General features: G+C 43.7%; 1 protein-coding gene across 1 annotated transcript in view; it reads left to right on the top strand.

Annotated features, from left to right (window-relative positions):
* Positions 1-313: 313 nt before the first annotated feature.
* Positions 314-18,421, top strand: part of Frem1 (FRAS1 related extracellular matrix 1) — a 120,644-nt gene continuing 102,536 nt past the window's right edge. Inside the window, exons 1-6 of the mRNA XM_059255951.1 lie at positions 314-796; positions 4,843-4,937; positions 6,994-7,295; positions 8,896-9,092; positions 15,219-15,542; positions 16,914-17,022. Coding sequence (XP_059111934.1) covers positions 545-796; positions 4,843-4,937; positions 6,994-7,295; positions 8,896-9,092; positions 15,219-15,542; positions 16,914-17,022 — 1,279 coding nt within the window. The 5' untranslated portion in view covers positions 314-544. The remainder of the gene's footprint in view (positions 797-4,842; positions 4,938-6,993; positions 7,296-8,895; positions 9,093-15,218; positions 15,543-16,913; positions 17,023-18,421) is intronic.

Below are 18,421 nucleotides of genomic sequence, written 5' to 3'. Positions count from 1 at the left end.
GGACTTGCTGCTGCGCTTCAGCGACCAGGCAGGGGATCCTGCTAGACCACACAGTTGACATCCCATGAGGTCCTCTGCATCCGGAAGCAACAGCTACAAGTGGAGTAATGAAATGGCTTCCTTGTCTTTCGGGTGGGCCTGAAGGTCAAGTTAGTTTATTTGCTTTTAATTTAGCTGAAATTATAGGCCAGCTGAAAGATCCCTTTGTTGGGAACGGTTCTTTAAATAGCTGCACAAACCTTTGGTCTCTCTCCGTTTCCTCCAAACCTCTTCTCCTGTTCGCAGGATTAGGAAAGCACTTGGGAGGCACATTAATCTTGCCAGCGTTGTCAGGAGTGATCAGCGAGTTTTATTAAAAAGCCCAGATCGCCTGAAAGGCCTCCTTGTCTGAGTCTGAATGGAAGGGGCATGGTAAGATCTTGGGGCATGCTATCAGGACCCCTGGTCTCACCCTGTGAACTGCGAGCTGACACTCTGGGAGGAAGTACAGGAGTCCTGCTTTGTTGAGCAGATTGTGCCTGCGGACAGACCTGGCCAGGGCATCATGAACTGTCCAGGTTGTATTGGGACCAAGGCCCTGCTGTTCTTGCTGCTCCCGCTGCTTCTGCCACATTTGGACCTGGCCAATTCCACCTTCATCAGCATCAACCGGGGCCTGAGGGTGATGAAGGGCAGTTCTGCCTTCCTGTCTGAAGATCATCTGAAGTTTGCCATCCCCAAAGAGAAGGATGCCTGTCGAGTGGAGGTGGTGATGAATGAGCCGATAACCCAGAGGGTTGGGAAACTCACTCCACAGGTAGGTCACATTCCGTGTCTGTTAAGAAGTGTGTGTGTGTGTGTGTGTAAGTCGGAAGGCATAGGTAAAGGGTCTCTCAAGCTATCATTATGAGTATTGTATAGTCTTTGAAACCAAGACATTGAAAGGCATAGGCATGGGATCCTATTGCTTTTCTCAAAGAGGTGGAGCATATTTTTGACAACTTCGAAAATTGTAATTTATTTGTGTGTGCGTGGACACGGGCATGCCACAGCATGCTTGTGGAGGTAAAGAACAATGTTCAGGAGTCAATTCTCTCCTTGAACCATGGGGATTGAGCAGGTCATCGGGCTTGGTGGCAAATGCCTTTACCCTGTGCGTTATCTCACCAGCCCTAGTTTTGAATATTCTCAACCGGGTTCATATGATAAGCCTGCCACTGACACGGTTTTACCTGAATCTAGCATACTGCAGGAAGTAAGGGTTAAACTCATACAGATGTGTGTCCATCTTTTCCTTAGCAAGGCACTGTGACCAATAAACCTTCCCGGTGTCACTTCTCATTGCAGAGAAATTCTGGGTCATACCAGATGCTTGACCCTAGAGAGTAGCTATTAATCCAGTGGGAAAAAACTTGGTCCCTTATTTTAGGGAAGAGGGAGAGAGGGAGGAGAAAGAAGCAGGGAAAGAGAGATGTTGAGAGAAAGATATGGAGAAAGAGGGAGATTGAGAAAGAGAAAGACAGAGAGACAGAGAGACAGACAGTAGTGAGCGGTCACTTGGAGGATATGCTGTGACCACCCTTACAGGGTTATTCTGGCCCTCAATTCTCTCACTCATTGCAAGTGAAGAATCTTTGGAGAGGACAGGGAGTTTCCTAGGCTGATTTCTTAGTTGGATCCTGTTCATTCTGAGACATTTTTAGGTCATACTCAGACCCCACAATGACAAAGGTAAATCATGATGACATTCTCATCATGCAAATATGAGTCTCACAGAGCAAGTAAGACCTTCCAGTCATCTCTGGCAAACTTTCTCTGATTTTAAGGCAAAGATCCAGTTATCAGGAAGATAATGTGCATCAGAGACAACAAAATACCCAACTAGATTAGGAAATTCTTGACTATTCGGGAACACCTCCAAGTGCCCTGTCATCTAGTGTCTGCTGGTCATTTGGAAAAGAGTCCAGTCTGGTACTGGATGTATGTGTGTGTGTTTCTGGGAGTAAATATGACACAGCAGACAGCTTTGCAGCATCTCAAGTGGACATGTGATCTGTACATTCTAAAATCTATTTCGTGGTAGCCCATTAAAACTCCAGGGCTTCGTTACCAGTTTACCGGGTGCCATAGGTATGCATGTAGAAACATGGTTTCTCTCCATTTTTTTTTTCTAATTTTAAGTTCTGATAATTTCAGCAAAGATAAGATTTCCAGGTAAAGTATGGTTTGAGGAAAGTTTATGCTTACTTTAAATCCAAAGTGGTTCAGCCCCGCCCAGGGATTTATTTATTATTTTTGAATTTTTGAATTAAGCATGGCTAAGTGTGTAAGTGCACATGTAACACACACACACACAGAGAGAGAGAGAGAGAGAGAGAGAGAGAGAGAGAGAGAGAGAGAGAGAGAGAGAGAGAGAAAGAGAGAGAGAGAGAGAGAGAGCTAAACAAACATTATTCCTTAATAGAGCTTAACAGTAAGCTTCAAGCTAGGCTTATGTGAACCCATTCCTAGCAAGACTATTGTATTAACAACACCCTGCTGCGTAATGAACAGTTTTGTGGGATTTGCACAGAAATGCTTTGTTTAACATCTGTTCAATTAGTGTTTTCATTTCATTACTGAAGTTTGTCTTAGAACCAACAGGTTCATTCCCATTGCATATTTGCAAAGCCACTTGCCTGGGTTTGTGCGAGTGCCTTCTGTCTCCATTTCCTCCTGGATAGCCAGTTAGACAGATCAATGGCAGTGTGCTCTCAGATTCCGGGGCAAGACTTCCCCGCATACCCCAGCACTCCACACCTGGACCAGAGGAAAACGTTCACTGGGTGGAAAAAAAATCACCTTGGCTTAGTGCTGAGCTTGCTGTTTTTGAATCTGAAATACAGCATTAAGAAAACATCTCTAGTTTGAACCACTTCCCTGTCATTAAAGTGAGTAATGAGTCAGGAATGTGTGACAATTTAATTATAAATTGTAATTGAAAAGCAGTTGAAGTGGAAAAAAACAAAGCTAGACAGTAATTAGAAAAGGATTTAGCTCTCCTTTGTTTTAGTTAGTAAATTTATGGTCAATCATGGTTGTCGCCTTTTATAAAAGGAAAACATATTAGGAAACACAGAACAGATGTTTCTTTTAACAAAGCAGATTGTCTCTTTATTACCGTGGCTATTTGTCAATGATATGGGAAGGGCTTCCCTTTATCTTCTTCCTGGTTGTCAATTCAGAAGAGGACTAGAAACTCATTCTTACTGGTGAGAATGTCTTCCTGGGGTGGGTTATGTTGTCTGGAAATGTTTGAGGCTGCAAAAGGTGCTCAGAACACCTCATAGTGATGTGTGGATGAGCACAAGGATGTTTCTCAGAACTTTGCCATCTCTGTCAGGGCAGGGTAGGGTTGTGACTTGGGCAGAAGTCTTAAAAAACAAAAACCAGGGTCCTAATGTAAACTAGTCATCTCTCTACTGCTCTGAGTGAGGCGATGTGGTTAATTATGACTTCACTGAAGGAGAGTATATTATTTTGGATTCTCATCAGCCAGTTGTTTTTATTTTCCCCTGTAACTATCAAAGCTGTCGTTCGCAAGAGTGTGAGAAACAGCTGTAGTTCTTGTTTGGCTCTGGTCAACACAGCAGTACACACAGCCAGTGTCTCCATCTTTGACCATAAAGACTTTATTTGAAAAAGGAAGAAAGAAAAGCCACACAGAACAGCATGTTTGTGGTAAATGGGTTATCCAGACACCTGGAAAGACCTCTCGAATTCAGTTGCCATAAGCTTCTGAAGGAGATAAATATTCCTTTAATGAATAGCAGATATTTATTAAACATTATAGTTTATAGACATGTAGTTATTTGGAGATGTGACATCCATTGGTTTGTTTGTTTGACCTGTTTGGATTATCATAATTTAGACACCAACAAAACAAGGCACAACTATAAGTAAGAGGATGTGTAGCCGTAGGGGTAGGGAAGAAGGGGTTGCTGGTAAAAAGATGCCTGCATCCCCACCATTAATCGAACATAGGTGCTCCCTCCTCTCCTCCCCTTCCCCTCTTCTCCCCTTCCCTTCCCCCTTCTTCTTCTTCTTCTTCTCCTCCTCCTCCTCCTCCTCCTCCTCCTCTTTCTCCTTCTCCTCCTCCTCCTTCTTTTTTTTTTTTTTTTTTTTTTTTTTGAGACAAAGTCTCACTAGGTAGCCCAGGCTGGTGTGAAGAGGAATCTTGCAAAGAAGCTGTGTCTGCAAAGGCTGGTTGACTGATTAAGGCTTCAGTGATGTGGAGAGGTTGGAATGTTGCTGGTCTAGAGACTAAATAGCCATTTCTTGCCCAGTTCCGTGTAAGAACTAACATCCTGTGTCTAATAGATAAAAATCTTTTGAAATCTGTTAACTTAGCAAAGCTAAGCTGTCATCAGATAACATCTGGGGCGAAATGAAACAAAAACTTGCCCATCTTGCTATGCTCACCTCTCTGGTGCACCCCCACTGGATTTTAAACTTGTCTTGATTTAATGAGTTTTTTGTTGTGTAAATCTATGAAACTGCTGCCATGTTAGAACATGGGATTTAGGATAACCTAAACCTACACTCTCAGGCCATGGTCACTCAGAATGGCTCCGGAATAACTTACCTCTTATTCCCTTTCAGGAGCTCTGTTTTGTTTGTCTGTTTGACGTTGATTCTGGCCTTGAACTCACTATGTAGCCCAAGCTGACTTTGAACTTGTGATGATCTTCCTGTGCCAGCTTCCCAAGTACTGGGATTGCAAGTGTGTGTCCCCACAACCAGCTCTTCAGGCAGTGCTACAGGGCTAGAGAAATAAAGCTTTGCCCTGGTTTTCTCAGACATTTCCTTCTTCATGTGAACTAGGTCTTCGATTGCCATTTCCTTCCCAACGAAGTACAGTATGTTCACAACGGATGCCCAATTCTCGATGAAGACTCCGTGAGGCTTAGACTTTACAGGTAAGTGCCATAGAAAGTGTTCTTATTGTTTTATTTTGTTTTTGCCAGACAGTCATGCTGTGTCCTTCTCGGGCATTTTCTCCGACTGTATGTTACCGAGAGGAGTCATTAGAATCCAGTAAGAAAGTAATCAGCAGAGATTGGAGATCTGAGTGAGTGAGACAGCAATTGCAGGCAATTTTTCAATTCATTTGTCTCTTCCTCCTTGGGGCCTTTCTACAAACTACTGGCTTCGTTTTGTTTCTTTCAGTCTTTGCAGAGTTTTCCATTACTCCATCCCATGACTTAGCTCTAGTAGTCCAACCTATTACTGTGCTGAAAATTACAAACACAAGTTTCTTGTGAGAATCTGACAGACATGTATTACAAAATTGAATGAGACCCTTCTGTTTGATTGCCAGCTGCTTAGTTATAGAAAGCGCAGCATCTTCCATTTCTAAACATTAAATAATACAAGTGTGTTTAAGATCGATTGTGAAATTAAACATAGATCGACCATATAATCCTGTAAAACATCTCCAACCTATATACACAAGGGAAAACCCATGCTTACAAAAGCTTATGTGAAGTGTTATTAGTGAAGCCTTATTCATAATGGCTAAAAATGCTGAACGAATTGAACTGATGAAGGGTATAGAATATAATATAATATAATAATAGAATATTAGCCACACAAACTAATGAAGTCCTGATTTGTACAACATGAATTAACCCTAAAAACATTATGCTAAGTGAAAGCAGCCAGCCACAAAAGAACAAGTATTATATGGTTCCATTTATATGAAATGTCTTAATAGGTGAGTCCGCAGAAACAGAAAGTAGATGAGTGACTGCCAGATGCTGGAGGAGGGGCAATCAGGGGGCCACTGGAGTTGCAACCACCAAAGGAAAGTCACAAACAAAATGCTGTGCTCACATAGTGAAGCGACACCAAGGATTCCCTAGGAAGCTACGACATCAGTACGAAGGAGTGTTTGGTCTTTCTAGACTTTAGAGTCAACACCAAATCAACTTCAAACAGCTTGCCAGGAAAGGCTAGGGAGCTGGTGCTTCAGACCCTTTGACTTCCTAGCATGTAGGAAGATTGAGAAAGGGCTCATGCAAGCAGGGTCAGAGGAGCTGCCATGCACTTGGTCTTGAGGACATTTGAAGTAGAGCTTTCAGAAGGGCTAGAGGCAAGGGACCAGGGAGCAGTTTATTCCCCCTTAATCTCCTCGTCAGCCTCTTTGTCAAGCTTTTTGTCTTCTGTCTGCCTTTGTTTCCTCTTTGGTGAAAGGGGATAGACATTGCCTATTGCAGGGTCCTCTGCAGCTGGGGTGAAGGCCTTATTAAAACACCTGAACCACATTACAAAGGCATCAGGTCAGAGTTGCATTGTCAGGGAGCACTCATCATTTACTGCCTCTCTCACTTCCACAGCATGACAATCTATCCCCAGCCGCCTCTGCAAATGCCCCAGAACAGAATACTGTGGCAGTAGCCATTACTCATTTAGTTTACCTGGCAAGTGCTGAGCTGAACATCCAAATTAGATGTAAAGAACAATCCGGATTTGGAAGAGAGATGGTTCAGGAGGAAAGTGGTAGGAAAAAGCATTGGCCCAAAGGTAGAGACGAAGCCATGGAAACAGGGGGCCAAAAGTCAAGGAAGAAATAGAACCAAACTCCACCTGAAAGTACACATTTTGTGAAGGACAATTTTTGTTGTTATTTTGCTTTGGCCTTGATTTTCTTTGAATTAGGAGCTCACTAAATTGCCCAAGCTAGCCTCAAATGCAGTCTTTATCCCAAGCTGTCCTCAAACTGGTAATAAAACTGATTAGCGAATTTTATTAAAAAGTCTGGATTGCCTGAAAGGATCTTGGGGCATGTTATTGGGACCCCTGATCTTGCCTCTTGGAGTGCAAGCTGACACTCTGGGAGGAAATGCCTCAGCTGGGATTAGAGGCATACATCACCATACCCTGCTCATTAAGGGCAATATTTAAGATGAGTGTACAAGTCTCAGAATAATCTGTGCACCCATAAATATACCCTTGACCCTGTTCTCTCTCCAGATTTACTGAAACTGACACCTTCATGGAAACCTTTCTCTTTCGAGTCCATCTTGTGGAGCCAGACTGTAACATCATCCGTCTAAGTAGCAATATGCTGGAAGTGACTGAATTCTACGGCTTATCCCAAGCCATTGATAAGAACCTGCTCCAATTTGATTATGATAGGACAGCCAACCTGGACTGCACCATCAGACTGGACCCAGTGGGCACTCAGCTGCCAGCCCACGGCAAGCTGGTTGTGCTGAATCGTAAGCCAGAGGGACCTCGTGGAGATCAGCCCCACAGCTTTTTTCCTGAGACCCGTACGTACCTCTTAATAGTTAAGGTTACCAAAACTGACCAAAATGTCTGGAAATGCTCATCTTTCACTATGGTGAAGAGTTCTACCTAGCAAATACAGTTTTTAGCTTGTTGAAAATGTAAGTTAGGGGTAGTGAGATGGCTCAGTGGATAAAGGCACTTGTCACCAAGCCTAATCTGAGGTCAATGCCTATAAACCACATGGGGGAAGGAGAGAACCTACTCCTCCAAATTGTCCTCTGACCTCCAAACTCATATTGTGGCACAAGTTCTTTTGGACACACAACACACACACACACATACACACACACACACACACACACACACACACACACACACACACGCACGCACGCACGTGTGCGCACCAGTGGGACTTTCAAGCCTGCTGGCCTAAATTTGATCATCAGGCCTACATGGTAGAGGGAGAAAACTGAGTTACACAAAATAAATAAAATTAAAGTATAACTAAAAACACATTAAAAAAACAAAAGAAAAATGTAGGTGAGTTAAGGCTGTGAATTTGGAGTCAGAATCAGAAATACCTGGGTTTGCTGTTTGTTTTTTCCCTTATCAATGGGTTTAAGCCTCCGTTAGATGGGAAAAGAGAACGACCATTCCACAAGGCTGTGTAAAGATGGAGTAAGGACATAGTGTACTTAGCACAGGTCTGGCCCATTAGAGTGCTTGTGAGTTTCCAGGTATGATTATAGCAATGGACAGCTGTGGTGAGAGCAGGTTGTTCTTTACTGAGGATTACTGGGTTGTGTTCTAGTAAAGACTGTAGGTAGCAGCCAGGATTGAAATCCAGGATGTTGACTGAATTCCCCCTGTGGAATTCATTTGGTTACTATATTTCACAGTGCTCCTTGTGTTAGTCAGACAGTCAGTACATTTTGAATGCTTTCTATCTGCATAGTGGTATTCTAGCAACTATGGGAAGACCTAGAGATAAGCAGTGTTACCTGGGATTTTGGACAGAAGCTTACAGCTGAAGTTGAGCATCAGGCATGTCGTTTTGTTATCACAATCATTGGATTAAGAAGTAGAGTATCTGCTTCATATGTTATGGAAATACGAGTCCCTGAGCAAGGGTGAAAAGACAGCTGGGAGAGACAGAGTCTTTTAGAGATAGCCATGGGTTCAAAAACAGGCTGGTTCAAGGGGTCGAGAAGGGTTAAGGGAGGGTTTGTTAAAAAGACCACCCAGGGCCGGGGCGGTGGGATTTCTATGGGAGACAGCCCACGTGAGGTTGTGTAATGTAAACTGTAATGTATCAGTGGCTGGGCTGTGAATTCTATAGTGAGCTACTGGCATATTTGTCAGAGATATCCAAATACCACAAAACCCCTCTTTAATTATTTTTTCCTGAGCCTATCTTTTGGTGGGCAAAACCAGATGAGACAACTGGTCAACTATTTTTATTTTTATTTTTCTAGTAAAGGAATTTATGACCTTTCAGAATAATGACAATCTAGTCAGTGAATAATTGGAAGGTCCATGTATAAGTGTCCTGGGGCAGTGAGTGAGGCAGGAGGATGGGTTTTGGGTTTGTACCGTCATTGTGGTCAGGCAGCTGTCTCAATTCAGTGCTGTGCCTTCTAGAGCTGGGGGCAGGACTGAAGTGTCCAGGTGGAAGCTGTGCCCTGGGACTGCAGAAAGTGGGAAGTCTGAAAGTGAGCTGTGAGGAGTTCCTGCTGATGGGGCTTCACTACCAACACACACAACCCCCTTCGCCCAACGTTGATTACATTGCCATCCAGCTGGATCTCACGGACCGAAGGAGTAAAGCCACGTACAAGGTAGAGTCTGGAGTTACGCGTTGGTGTCCTTAGCTGGTTCATTGTAAGAAAGCATTTCCATGGGGGTGCCCATGCTGGTGTCTGTGCAGAAGAGTTCCTGTGTTACTGAGGGCACGACTTCAGGCTTGTGGGTTGTGCCTGGAAGCACTTCAACCAGCAGCATAGGCACGTAAAATTAGCATGTAATTTCCATCTTTGTCTCTTCTGTAGCTCTACACCGCCAATGTATGTGTGTGTGTGTGTGTGTGTGTGTGTGTGTGTGTGTATGTGTGTATGGGATGTACATGTGTGAATGCAAACAAACACACGCACTGAAGATTGAACTTGAAACCCTGTGTATGGTAAGAGCAGACTTGGCCTCACACCTACACCCTAGCTCCTCTTCAACATTGTTTATGGGTTGACCCTTTGTAAAACCTTTTCTCCAGTGTTCCTTTTTTCCTCCTTGATATCAAGGCATCTTCTCTATAAGGCCACAAGTCACCAAGAGGCAAGATGGCCTAGTCCCATTTCACATCCGCAGAGGAATGTACTACTTGTGCATTATCAGACCTTAGGATGGGGTCCTGGGTCACTGAGGGGAGGGGTCCCCAAAGGCTCCTCCAGCTTTCTATGTCTTCATTTTCCTGGCCCTCCTCCTTTCAGTTTTTTTTCACACTGAAATGATGATTCAACATGGATGAAACTTTATGGAATATTTAGTATGTCACTTCAATGCTCACATATTCTATGGTTCATTTGGGAAATGGGGCAAACAGTGCCCCTGCAGATGCGGCCCAGGTTTAGGCCACTATGAGATGATCCAGGGAGACTTTGGGTAAGACCTCCAGGATTACTCTCTGCCTTCCCACAAGCGTTTCTGCAAATAAACCCAGTCTAGTGGTGAATATCAGTACCCAAGAAATTAGTGATTCTGTAAATGATTAGAAAATGATGAAAGGAGACTGCAGAATTTTATAGTTCAGATCTGGGAGTAAAACTTAGAGGGCATCTTGCCCACTTGATCACCCAGATCAGCCAGGGAGCTTTTCAAAGGATAGATTTCCCTGTCTGTAGCTAGTAGTTATGAATGCTGGTGCCCAGGGCGCCTGGGTTCAGATATACATATTTAACTAGCCATCTGACTTGCGACTTTATGTCTCATTTTCTTCATCTTAAGTGAGGGTACTGCAGCCTAACTTAGTAACTGAGGGCGCTCAGTGAGACAATCCTTGTAAAATGCTTGCTACAGAGCTTGTGAACACTATTGCTAAACAGCCACCAACAGAAATAACTTGTGACCAGCCGGGTTTGAAGTACTAGTGTAGTGCAGCCTCCTGTTCATAGTGGTGGCCTTGCTGTTTATGTATGGTTGTCTTATGGCTGGTGGAATCAAAACTGGATTCCACTGCACTAACACATATTGTCTGTTTGTTTTGTTACAAAACTCCCTTCATTATCAATGACTTCTTCCCTCCATTAAAAATGTTATATATTTTTCTTTTTGATTGATTTTTTCATAATTGTTCCCTCACTGTGTCAAAGGCTTTATTTGTGTTTTTGGGTCACTTTCATGGTAAGGTTTTCCTTCTAAATGAGCTTCTTAGTTTTTTTCATTTTGACAAGTCACGAAACAGGTTCATTTCTAAATAAATGTGAGGGCCATGTGCACACTGAGAAAAACATTAAACACATGGGAAAATAAGAAGGAAATAAAACTGATGTTATTGATAACCATTTTCTTGCACACAGACACTGTGAGGACCATGGTGCTCATTTTGATTCATGGCATCAATTTATCTGCACAGCTTTGAGTCTTGTCCTTCGGTTACTTTTGTGGCTGTACTGATCATTCTTGCCAAGAGACTAAATGTCCACTCACACATAATTTTACTCTTCTACATTAATTAATTAATCAATTAATTACTATCAGTCCTGGGGACTGCGTGGAGGCTCTCATGAGTGCTAGGCAAGTGCCCTACCCACTGAGGGACACCTGCAGCCCAGTTTCTTCTATGATTTTAAAGGCCATCCTCTTCACATTTGTCTTCGTAACCCCTAAGGTAAGTCTGATTGCACAGTGGAGTGTAAGGAATTGTTTTTCTCCAGGTATCCAAATCTGCAGAGCTGTTTGTTAGAAGTACGTACTTGTTTCCCAGGGGTAGCAGACAATCCTTCCGTTGTAGAAATGACCCATAGGCTACCTTCTTGTTCCTTTCCCCCTCTTCTTTCTTTGATGGTCCCATGTCACCCCTAAGTGCCACAGCTGTGTGATCTGATCCATGACGTGAAGGCCCTGGCACTGCTCATCCTTAGACTTTCTTCAGCCGTGCTTGCCTGATTTCTGGTTCCAGACAAATTATTAAGTAGGTTACTTTCAAAGCCTATAAGTTGTTTGTTTTAAATCAACATTAGATCAAAACTGAAAATTCTTTGAGGAGCTGGCCTGTGAGAACTTTGCCAACCCGAGTCTTCTCATTCAGAGCATCTCTTCCCGCTGGACAAACGTCATTGTACGTGTCTATGGAAAGGAGACTTTCCTCTGTGTGAGTCGAGCACGTTTCTAAAGTCCAGTCCTGAGAAGTTCTTGTGAAATTACCGGGAACAGAATTTTTTCCTCTCATGGTGTCTTTTCATTGGTTATTGATGGTAAATAGGAAGGCAACTTTTTGGTATAATTTTCCTTTATCTGGCTTCTTTCCTAAATTCAATTATTTTAAGAAATTTTCGATTCTCTGGGCTTCAAAAGACCGTAATTATATCTTTACTAATGATGATAATTTGGGCCTTCTTTTCCTGTAATTATTCCTTTTACTTCTGCTCTCTTCTCCACCCGTTTGGTCAGAACAATACTAACTATAATGTTGCTTGTGGGCAGTTTTTGTCTCGGGTGGTCTATCTGTTTCAGCTGGACACATTGTCCTCTTTAATGCTTCTTGCCTTGATTCTATCTATTTGAAATGAATGCGGCCACTCTGGTTGTTTTTTACATCATAAATCTGGGTTACACTTTTACTTTCAATCTTTCTATGAATCACAAGTGTCTTTTATGGGAGGTCCACATGACTGGGCATTTTCTTGACTTTTTAAATTTTTTTCTTGATTAAGGAAATATAAACTATATTATAGTAATAATGGATACATGTAGCTTTTTCTGTCAACTTATTTATGTATTCTTGTCAGTAAAAAGGAAGTATCTCCTAGCATGTGCAAAGTCTTGGATTTGATTCTCAGTATAACACACACACACACACACACACACACACACACACACACACACATGCATGCACACATGCACATGCACACACACACACACAACCTGCACACTTGTCTTACAGAGTGCAGTATATTTCATTTGACCAAATTTTGCACATTTGAAAGTCCTTTCTTTCACTTTGTATTTTGTTTAAATTTAAGAAGTATTCTAAAGGCTGGAAATAGTCACTTAGTGTTAGGGTGCTTTTCTAGCATGCACAAGGTCTGGGTTTGATTCCCAGCACAATAAGAAAGCAAACAAATATTCTTTAACTTATATTAATCTTATTTAAAATCTGGAATTGCAGAGGGCTCTTTTGACTCCTTCCGATGCTTGAAGATTGTTCTAGTCTCTTTCCTCGTGGCAGTTCCCAGGCTCTATTAATACCACTGGAAATTTCATTTCTGATGTAAGGCCATCGTGTCTCATTATTTCTTACACAATCTGTCTTTTAAGTAAGTTCGTACTATTGACAGTTGTGTCCTTTCTTTTTCTTTTTTTGACATTTCAAAGAACACATTTAGAGCCCCAGGATGTGGTGGCAGTGCCTTTAGTCTCGGCACTCGGGAGGCAGAGACAGGTGGATCTCTGTGTGTTTGAGACCAGCCTGGACTGTAGAGTGAGCTCCAGGACTGCCAGGGCTACACAGAGAAATCCTGTCTCAGAGGAAAAAAAAGAAGAAGAATGCACTTATTTAGATTTTAGCTCTACACTTAATGGTCTCACTGTTGAGTCCTAGTTCTTTAAGACCAAGATTTCTCTTCACTGTTGTTTTCCAGTGACATGTCATGGGCAGACACAGTCCCTGCGGTACCTCAGAATAACGCTCCTTTTGTCGCTGTGCTGTGGGGAAAAGAGGCCTGGCTTCTCTGGTTCTCTTCGGGTGTCTCTTCTTCCAGATGTTGCTGGTCAATTTCTGAACCTTCTCCTGGTGCTTGGGCTGGGGATTGAGAGGGAGGGTACTGGGGAGGGAGGTCTCACCTACCTGGGAACCAGTTGAAAATGATTTCACACTCCCTGAGCTGGCCAGATGTTTCAGGTTGCTTTGTTGTCTCTGTGTAATTTCCTGATTTCTCTGGAAAGCTCCATCTCAGAGCCTCTCCCTCTGTCCCAGAAGGGAGGGTTCACTCCTCCCTAGCCTCGGCCACCACCTGCAATGCTTATTGCAGTCAGTAGAGTATGACTTATCTCTCCAGGTTAATGGTGCTGGACTTCTGTCTTCTGAAGGATGGTCTCCATAGGCCAGGATCCAGAATGACCCCAGAGCCAGTCCTCTGCCCCATGTGGCATGGGAACATTCACATGTCAGTTGCTGACATACACAAGGACAGGTTGAATCTAAACAAGATCTCTAACTTTTAAGTCTCTGGGTCTCCCCACTTAGAAATGGAAATTCTGGACTCCCAAGTATTAAATGAGGATAGGCCACCATTATTCCATTTCGGGCAATTTAACTTCCTCAGGGGTGGTCCTTGAAGCAGCCCTCTGCCTGCTGCACCTGGACAGTGTAAGGCTCTACAAGGAACATGGTATTACCCCAGCCTCGGCCTTCATGGGTTTGGGGAGCTTGGCTGGGGAGTCAGCTCAGCACCCTTCACCCCAGATAAGTCTTCTCTATCTTTCTTGATATTATTGTTTCCTAGAGTAATCAGGCGTGTTCCAGAGTCTGGAGCCAACAGACTCACATACATTTTGAATATAGCATCTTTCTTACTTTTGAGATCCGATGTATCTCTCTCTATCTCTCTCTTTTTTTTTTTTTTAATTTGTGGACTTCAGTTGAGACTGATGCAGGATATCATCTGTCAGTCTTTCAGCTAAGAGCAAGTGAAGAAAACTTGCCTGAACATTCTCTCCCTACTCCAGGCCCAGGATTCAGAACTCCAGTGTGTGGGACGATTGTGATTTCGATCACCGAGCCTGCTTCTCGCAGCAGTGGGTCACATCAGACCCATGACAGCAAAGGCCTACTGCTCTCAGGCTTCTTCCTCCCATACCCCTCACCGAGACCTCAATGTCATGGTGCCATTTTCTGAGTGTGGCTCTCTCATTTGGGGAGGGTGCATTTCCAGCTTCAGTGGTCCCGTGCAGTTCCCTTGTTCTGTTAGGCAACTGGACAACCCCCTTGAGCTGCACAAGCACACAGGGATGAAGACAAAAACACTTCCCCCCCTTCATCTGCCACCTTTGAAACCACGTGGCCTGCAGAGGTCACTGGTGGCTGTGCAGACACTGCCTGGTGCTTTATTTTCATGGTTTCATTTAATATATGGGAATCTAGAGTTTCCATTTATATTCCATTTATAGGTGAGAGGAGCATGGGATTTAGGAACTGTGGAACTAGTCTAACTAACATCATACAAATAACAAGTACTAAAGCTCAAAGCACAGGGCTGGGCAGACAACTCAGTGGTTAGGAACACCCACTGTTCTTGCATCCACATGTGGCTCACAACCACCTGTACCTCCAGTTCCAGGGGATCCAATGCCCTCTTCTGTCCTCCACGGGCTCCTGCATGAATGTGATGCACACACATGCTCATGTGCACACACACACACACACACACACACACACACACACACACACACACAGAGTCACACACATAGTTCGTTCTGATACCAAAACAGGTGCCCCATTCCAAATCTTTTTTGCACACTAGTGTCATCGGGAAGCTCTAGATTGCCAGTTTTCTGGTTTCCTCCTTGGAATAATAAAGTGAACATCTGGAGGTAGTTTCTGATGGTCAGCGCATGATGCTAAGATGTAGCTGGTGGTCACAGCTGGGCCATCCTCTGGGCTGCAGCTTCATTATATAGGGTGACATTAACCATGCACATTACAACTTCATTCCTGTCATTCCCTTCTTTTTATTTTTTCTCTCTTTCAAAAGTCAGAGAGCGCGTGGTTGCCCGTCTCTATCAGAGTGGGCATTCCTAACCAGGCCCCGAGGGCTGCATTCATGGCCATGTTGGTCCTGGAGGTGGACCAATTCATCCTGACACCCCTGACAACCTCAGTCCTGGACTGTGAGGAAGATGAGACCCCCAAACCCTTGTTGGTGTTCAACATCACCAAAGCCCCGCTCCAGGGCTATGTGACCCACCTGCTGGATCACACCAGACCCATCTCTTCGTTCACCTGGAAGGATCTAAGTCACATGCAAGTTGCCTACCAGCCACCAAACAGCAGCTATCCGGAGAGGAGACATTACAAGGTGAGAAGGAAGGGAGGGAAGCGTCCAGCCTGGTGGATTTCAAATAAGTATTGGAAAGCTGCCTTCCATTAGCCCTTGAGTCTGCTGGATCCTCAGCTTCTCAGAGGAGACCTGATTCTGCAAGTCACAGTGCAGTGCAGTTCAGGGCTGCCTGAAGAGACGCTGGTCTGACAGGCTGAAGAAAGAAGGTCTTTTGTCTTGGCGAGCATCAGCTGTAGTTCCAGCCCACGGCTGTGGTGTGAAATCCAGGTGGACTGCGTGTGGCCATAGCTCTCAGGTGTCCAGAGAAATCAGAAGTCCACAATGGCATGAGAGTCCTGAGGGCCATGGAAAAGGTGGAGACAGGAGATTGCTGGCTGTTAGCCTAGCTCCAGGCTCAGTAAGACACCCTGTTCCAAGGGATACAGCAAAGAGAGGAGGACACAAACTCTCCTCCTCTGGTCTCTGTGCACACCCAGGCTTCTACCCCTGAATATACATATTCTATATAGACTGTATTCTTACGTACATACACACATAAAATGATAAATAATAGCACTAGAGTGTGTGTTTCAAAATAGTAGAGAGGATTTGTATGTTCCCTACACTGGGAAATGATACATGCAAGAGTTGATAATATAGATATGACAGGTACCCTGATCTGATTAGGGAACAGTGTGTAAACATGCATGTCTTTGTGTATACTACCCTCCAAATATGTACAATCATGGTTAATTAAAGAATTAAAAACCAGAACCAAAAAAAATAGTATGTAGGAATGAAATGGGTGACCTAACAAAAATAGATTACTTCCTATAATAAAGTAACACCCTTTTCTTTGAATGTTTTAGTGAAATCGTTCATAATAGCTCCATACTGGAAACAGTGTGATTCAGTGAAATTTCTAGAAAGGGCAACTATATAGAGACATAAAACAGATACTGGCCCTTGGGTAAGCTGAGTGGTGCATGGGTAGGCTGAGTGGTGCATGGGTAGGCTGAGTGGTGCATGGGTAGGCTGAGTGGTGCTTGGGTAGGCTGAGTGGTGCTTGGGTAGGCTGAGTGGTGTGGAGGGGGAACAGTAATGGACATGAGGACCTTTGGGGTAATGGAAAAGCAGGTTACTCAGGAGATGATTGTGCAACTTGGTAAATTTACGTGTATTAAAAGGGGTGATTTATAGGATATGATTTTTGTCCTCAATTGGTTATGAAGTTAATTTTAAAAATAGAATTAAATTTAAAGCAAGAGAGAACAGCAACACCAAATCTGGACCCATTTTTGCCGTGTGTGTGTGTGTGTGTGTGTGTGTGTGTGTGTGTGTGTCCAGAACTAATGGGACTATAGCCTGAATTTGTCTGTGTGTGGCTAGTGTTGACTTGTTTGTTTCCAGGTGGAGCTGGAGGTGTATGACTTCTTCTTTGAGAGGAGTGCTCCCATCACTGTCCACATCTCCATCAGAACAGCAGACACAAACGCGCCCCGGGTGTCCTGGAATACAGGTGTGGGTGTAGTCCCGAGGGAGATACAAGGAAGTGGATGGGTCAAGAAAAATACTTTTATTCCATTTCGTCCATGAGGTAATGGAAACCCAGACAGACCAAAACCAGCAGACAAGTTATCTCTGTTCTGCTTTTTCCTAGTAGCTGGTGAGAAACTGAAATCCAGCACCCTTGAGTCCTCTGGCTACCTTCCATCTTTGGGAGAGACACCATAAAAGTGTCCCCATCTCGCCGGGCGGTGGTGGCGCACGCCTTTAATCCCAGCACTTGGGAGGCAGAGCCAGGAGGATCTCTGTGAGTTCAAGGCTACCCTGGACTACCAAGTGAGTTCCAGGAAAGGCGCAAAGCTACACAGAGAAACCCTGTCTCGAAAAAAAAAAAAAAAAAAAAAAAAAGTGTCCCCATCTCAACCGAATGGAGTCAGAAAGTGGCTGCCTATGACACTGACTGAGAGTAGGATGGAGAGAGAGGGGGGTCTCTGACTCAGTTTGCAGGGGAGTGGGAGCAAGGTGGAGCCTGGAACTCACTCTATGTGCTGTGGGCTGCATGGAAACCAAAATAAGTAAATAAGAGCTTAAGCAGCTTAAAAAAAAAAAAAAAAAAAGAGGGCTTTACACTGCCACTCAATTCCAAGTAGACTGGGAATGTGATTTATATATTTAGATCAGATGCAAATGTGGAATGCAAATGGCTTTTCCTTTCTCACTAATACCATCAATGACATTCAAAACATGCTTTCAAGTGGCACTGTAGGTCATGTTAAGAGGAATATATCCATGTCTGATTCCAGTTCTAAGCTTAGGCTAATAATTCTGGCTATTCGAGGGGTAATGAGAGAAATGAAAAAATTGGTCAACCAAAGTTGAATAGCGATGCTACTTTCGTGTAGGTCACTATGTTTTAGTGAGGAGATGGAGTCATCTGTATGTATGGTACATGACGCTCAGATGCGTCAAGGGAGCTCCAGGTCTGGTCTGGCTGCTGCAGACATTATAATCCTTTTTAAAATGAATTTTTGCTTATTATGAACTTGGTATCTGCTACAATGGAAAAGTTAGAGAATATATTAAGTAGAAGAACAACATCATTTCCCCACTATATATAATATGGATATTGTTGCTGTTAGCGTTTTGATGTGTCGGTTGACTTTTAGTCTTCCTGGATGCTCCTCTGATGTATCCCCTGATGCCACACACGTCACTTCAGAAACCCTATATTGGATCTTCAGTACCGCCCCAAGAACCTGGGAGGTATTGGATCCCCAGTACCGCCCCGAGAACCTGGGAGGCTTTTCAGCAGCCGTGGGGCTTATTTGCCTTTGCTTGTCTTCCCCTTATCCCCATCCTCCCTCTTCCTGGCTCTTTCTCTCCCTCTTTAGCTCCCCCCTCTCTCTTCCTCC

Source organism: Peromyscus eremicus, chromosome 2 (genome assembly GCF_949786415.1).
Source record: "Peromyscus eremicus chromosome 2, PerEre_H2_v1, whole genome shotgun sequence".
Classification (NCBI taxonomy): Eukaryota; Metazoa; Chordata; class Mammalia; order Rodentia; family Cricetidae; genus Peromyscus; species Peromyscus eremicus.
This window is presented reverse-complemented; position numbering and strand designations above follow the sequence as displayed.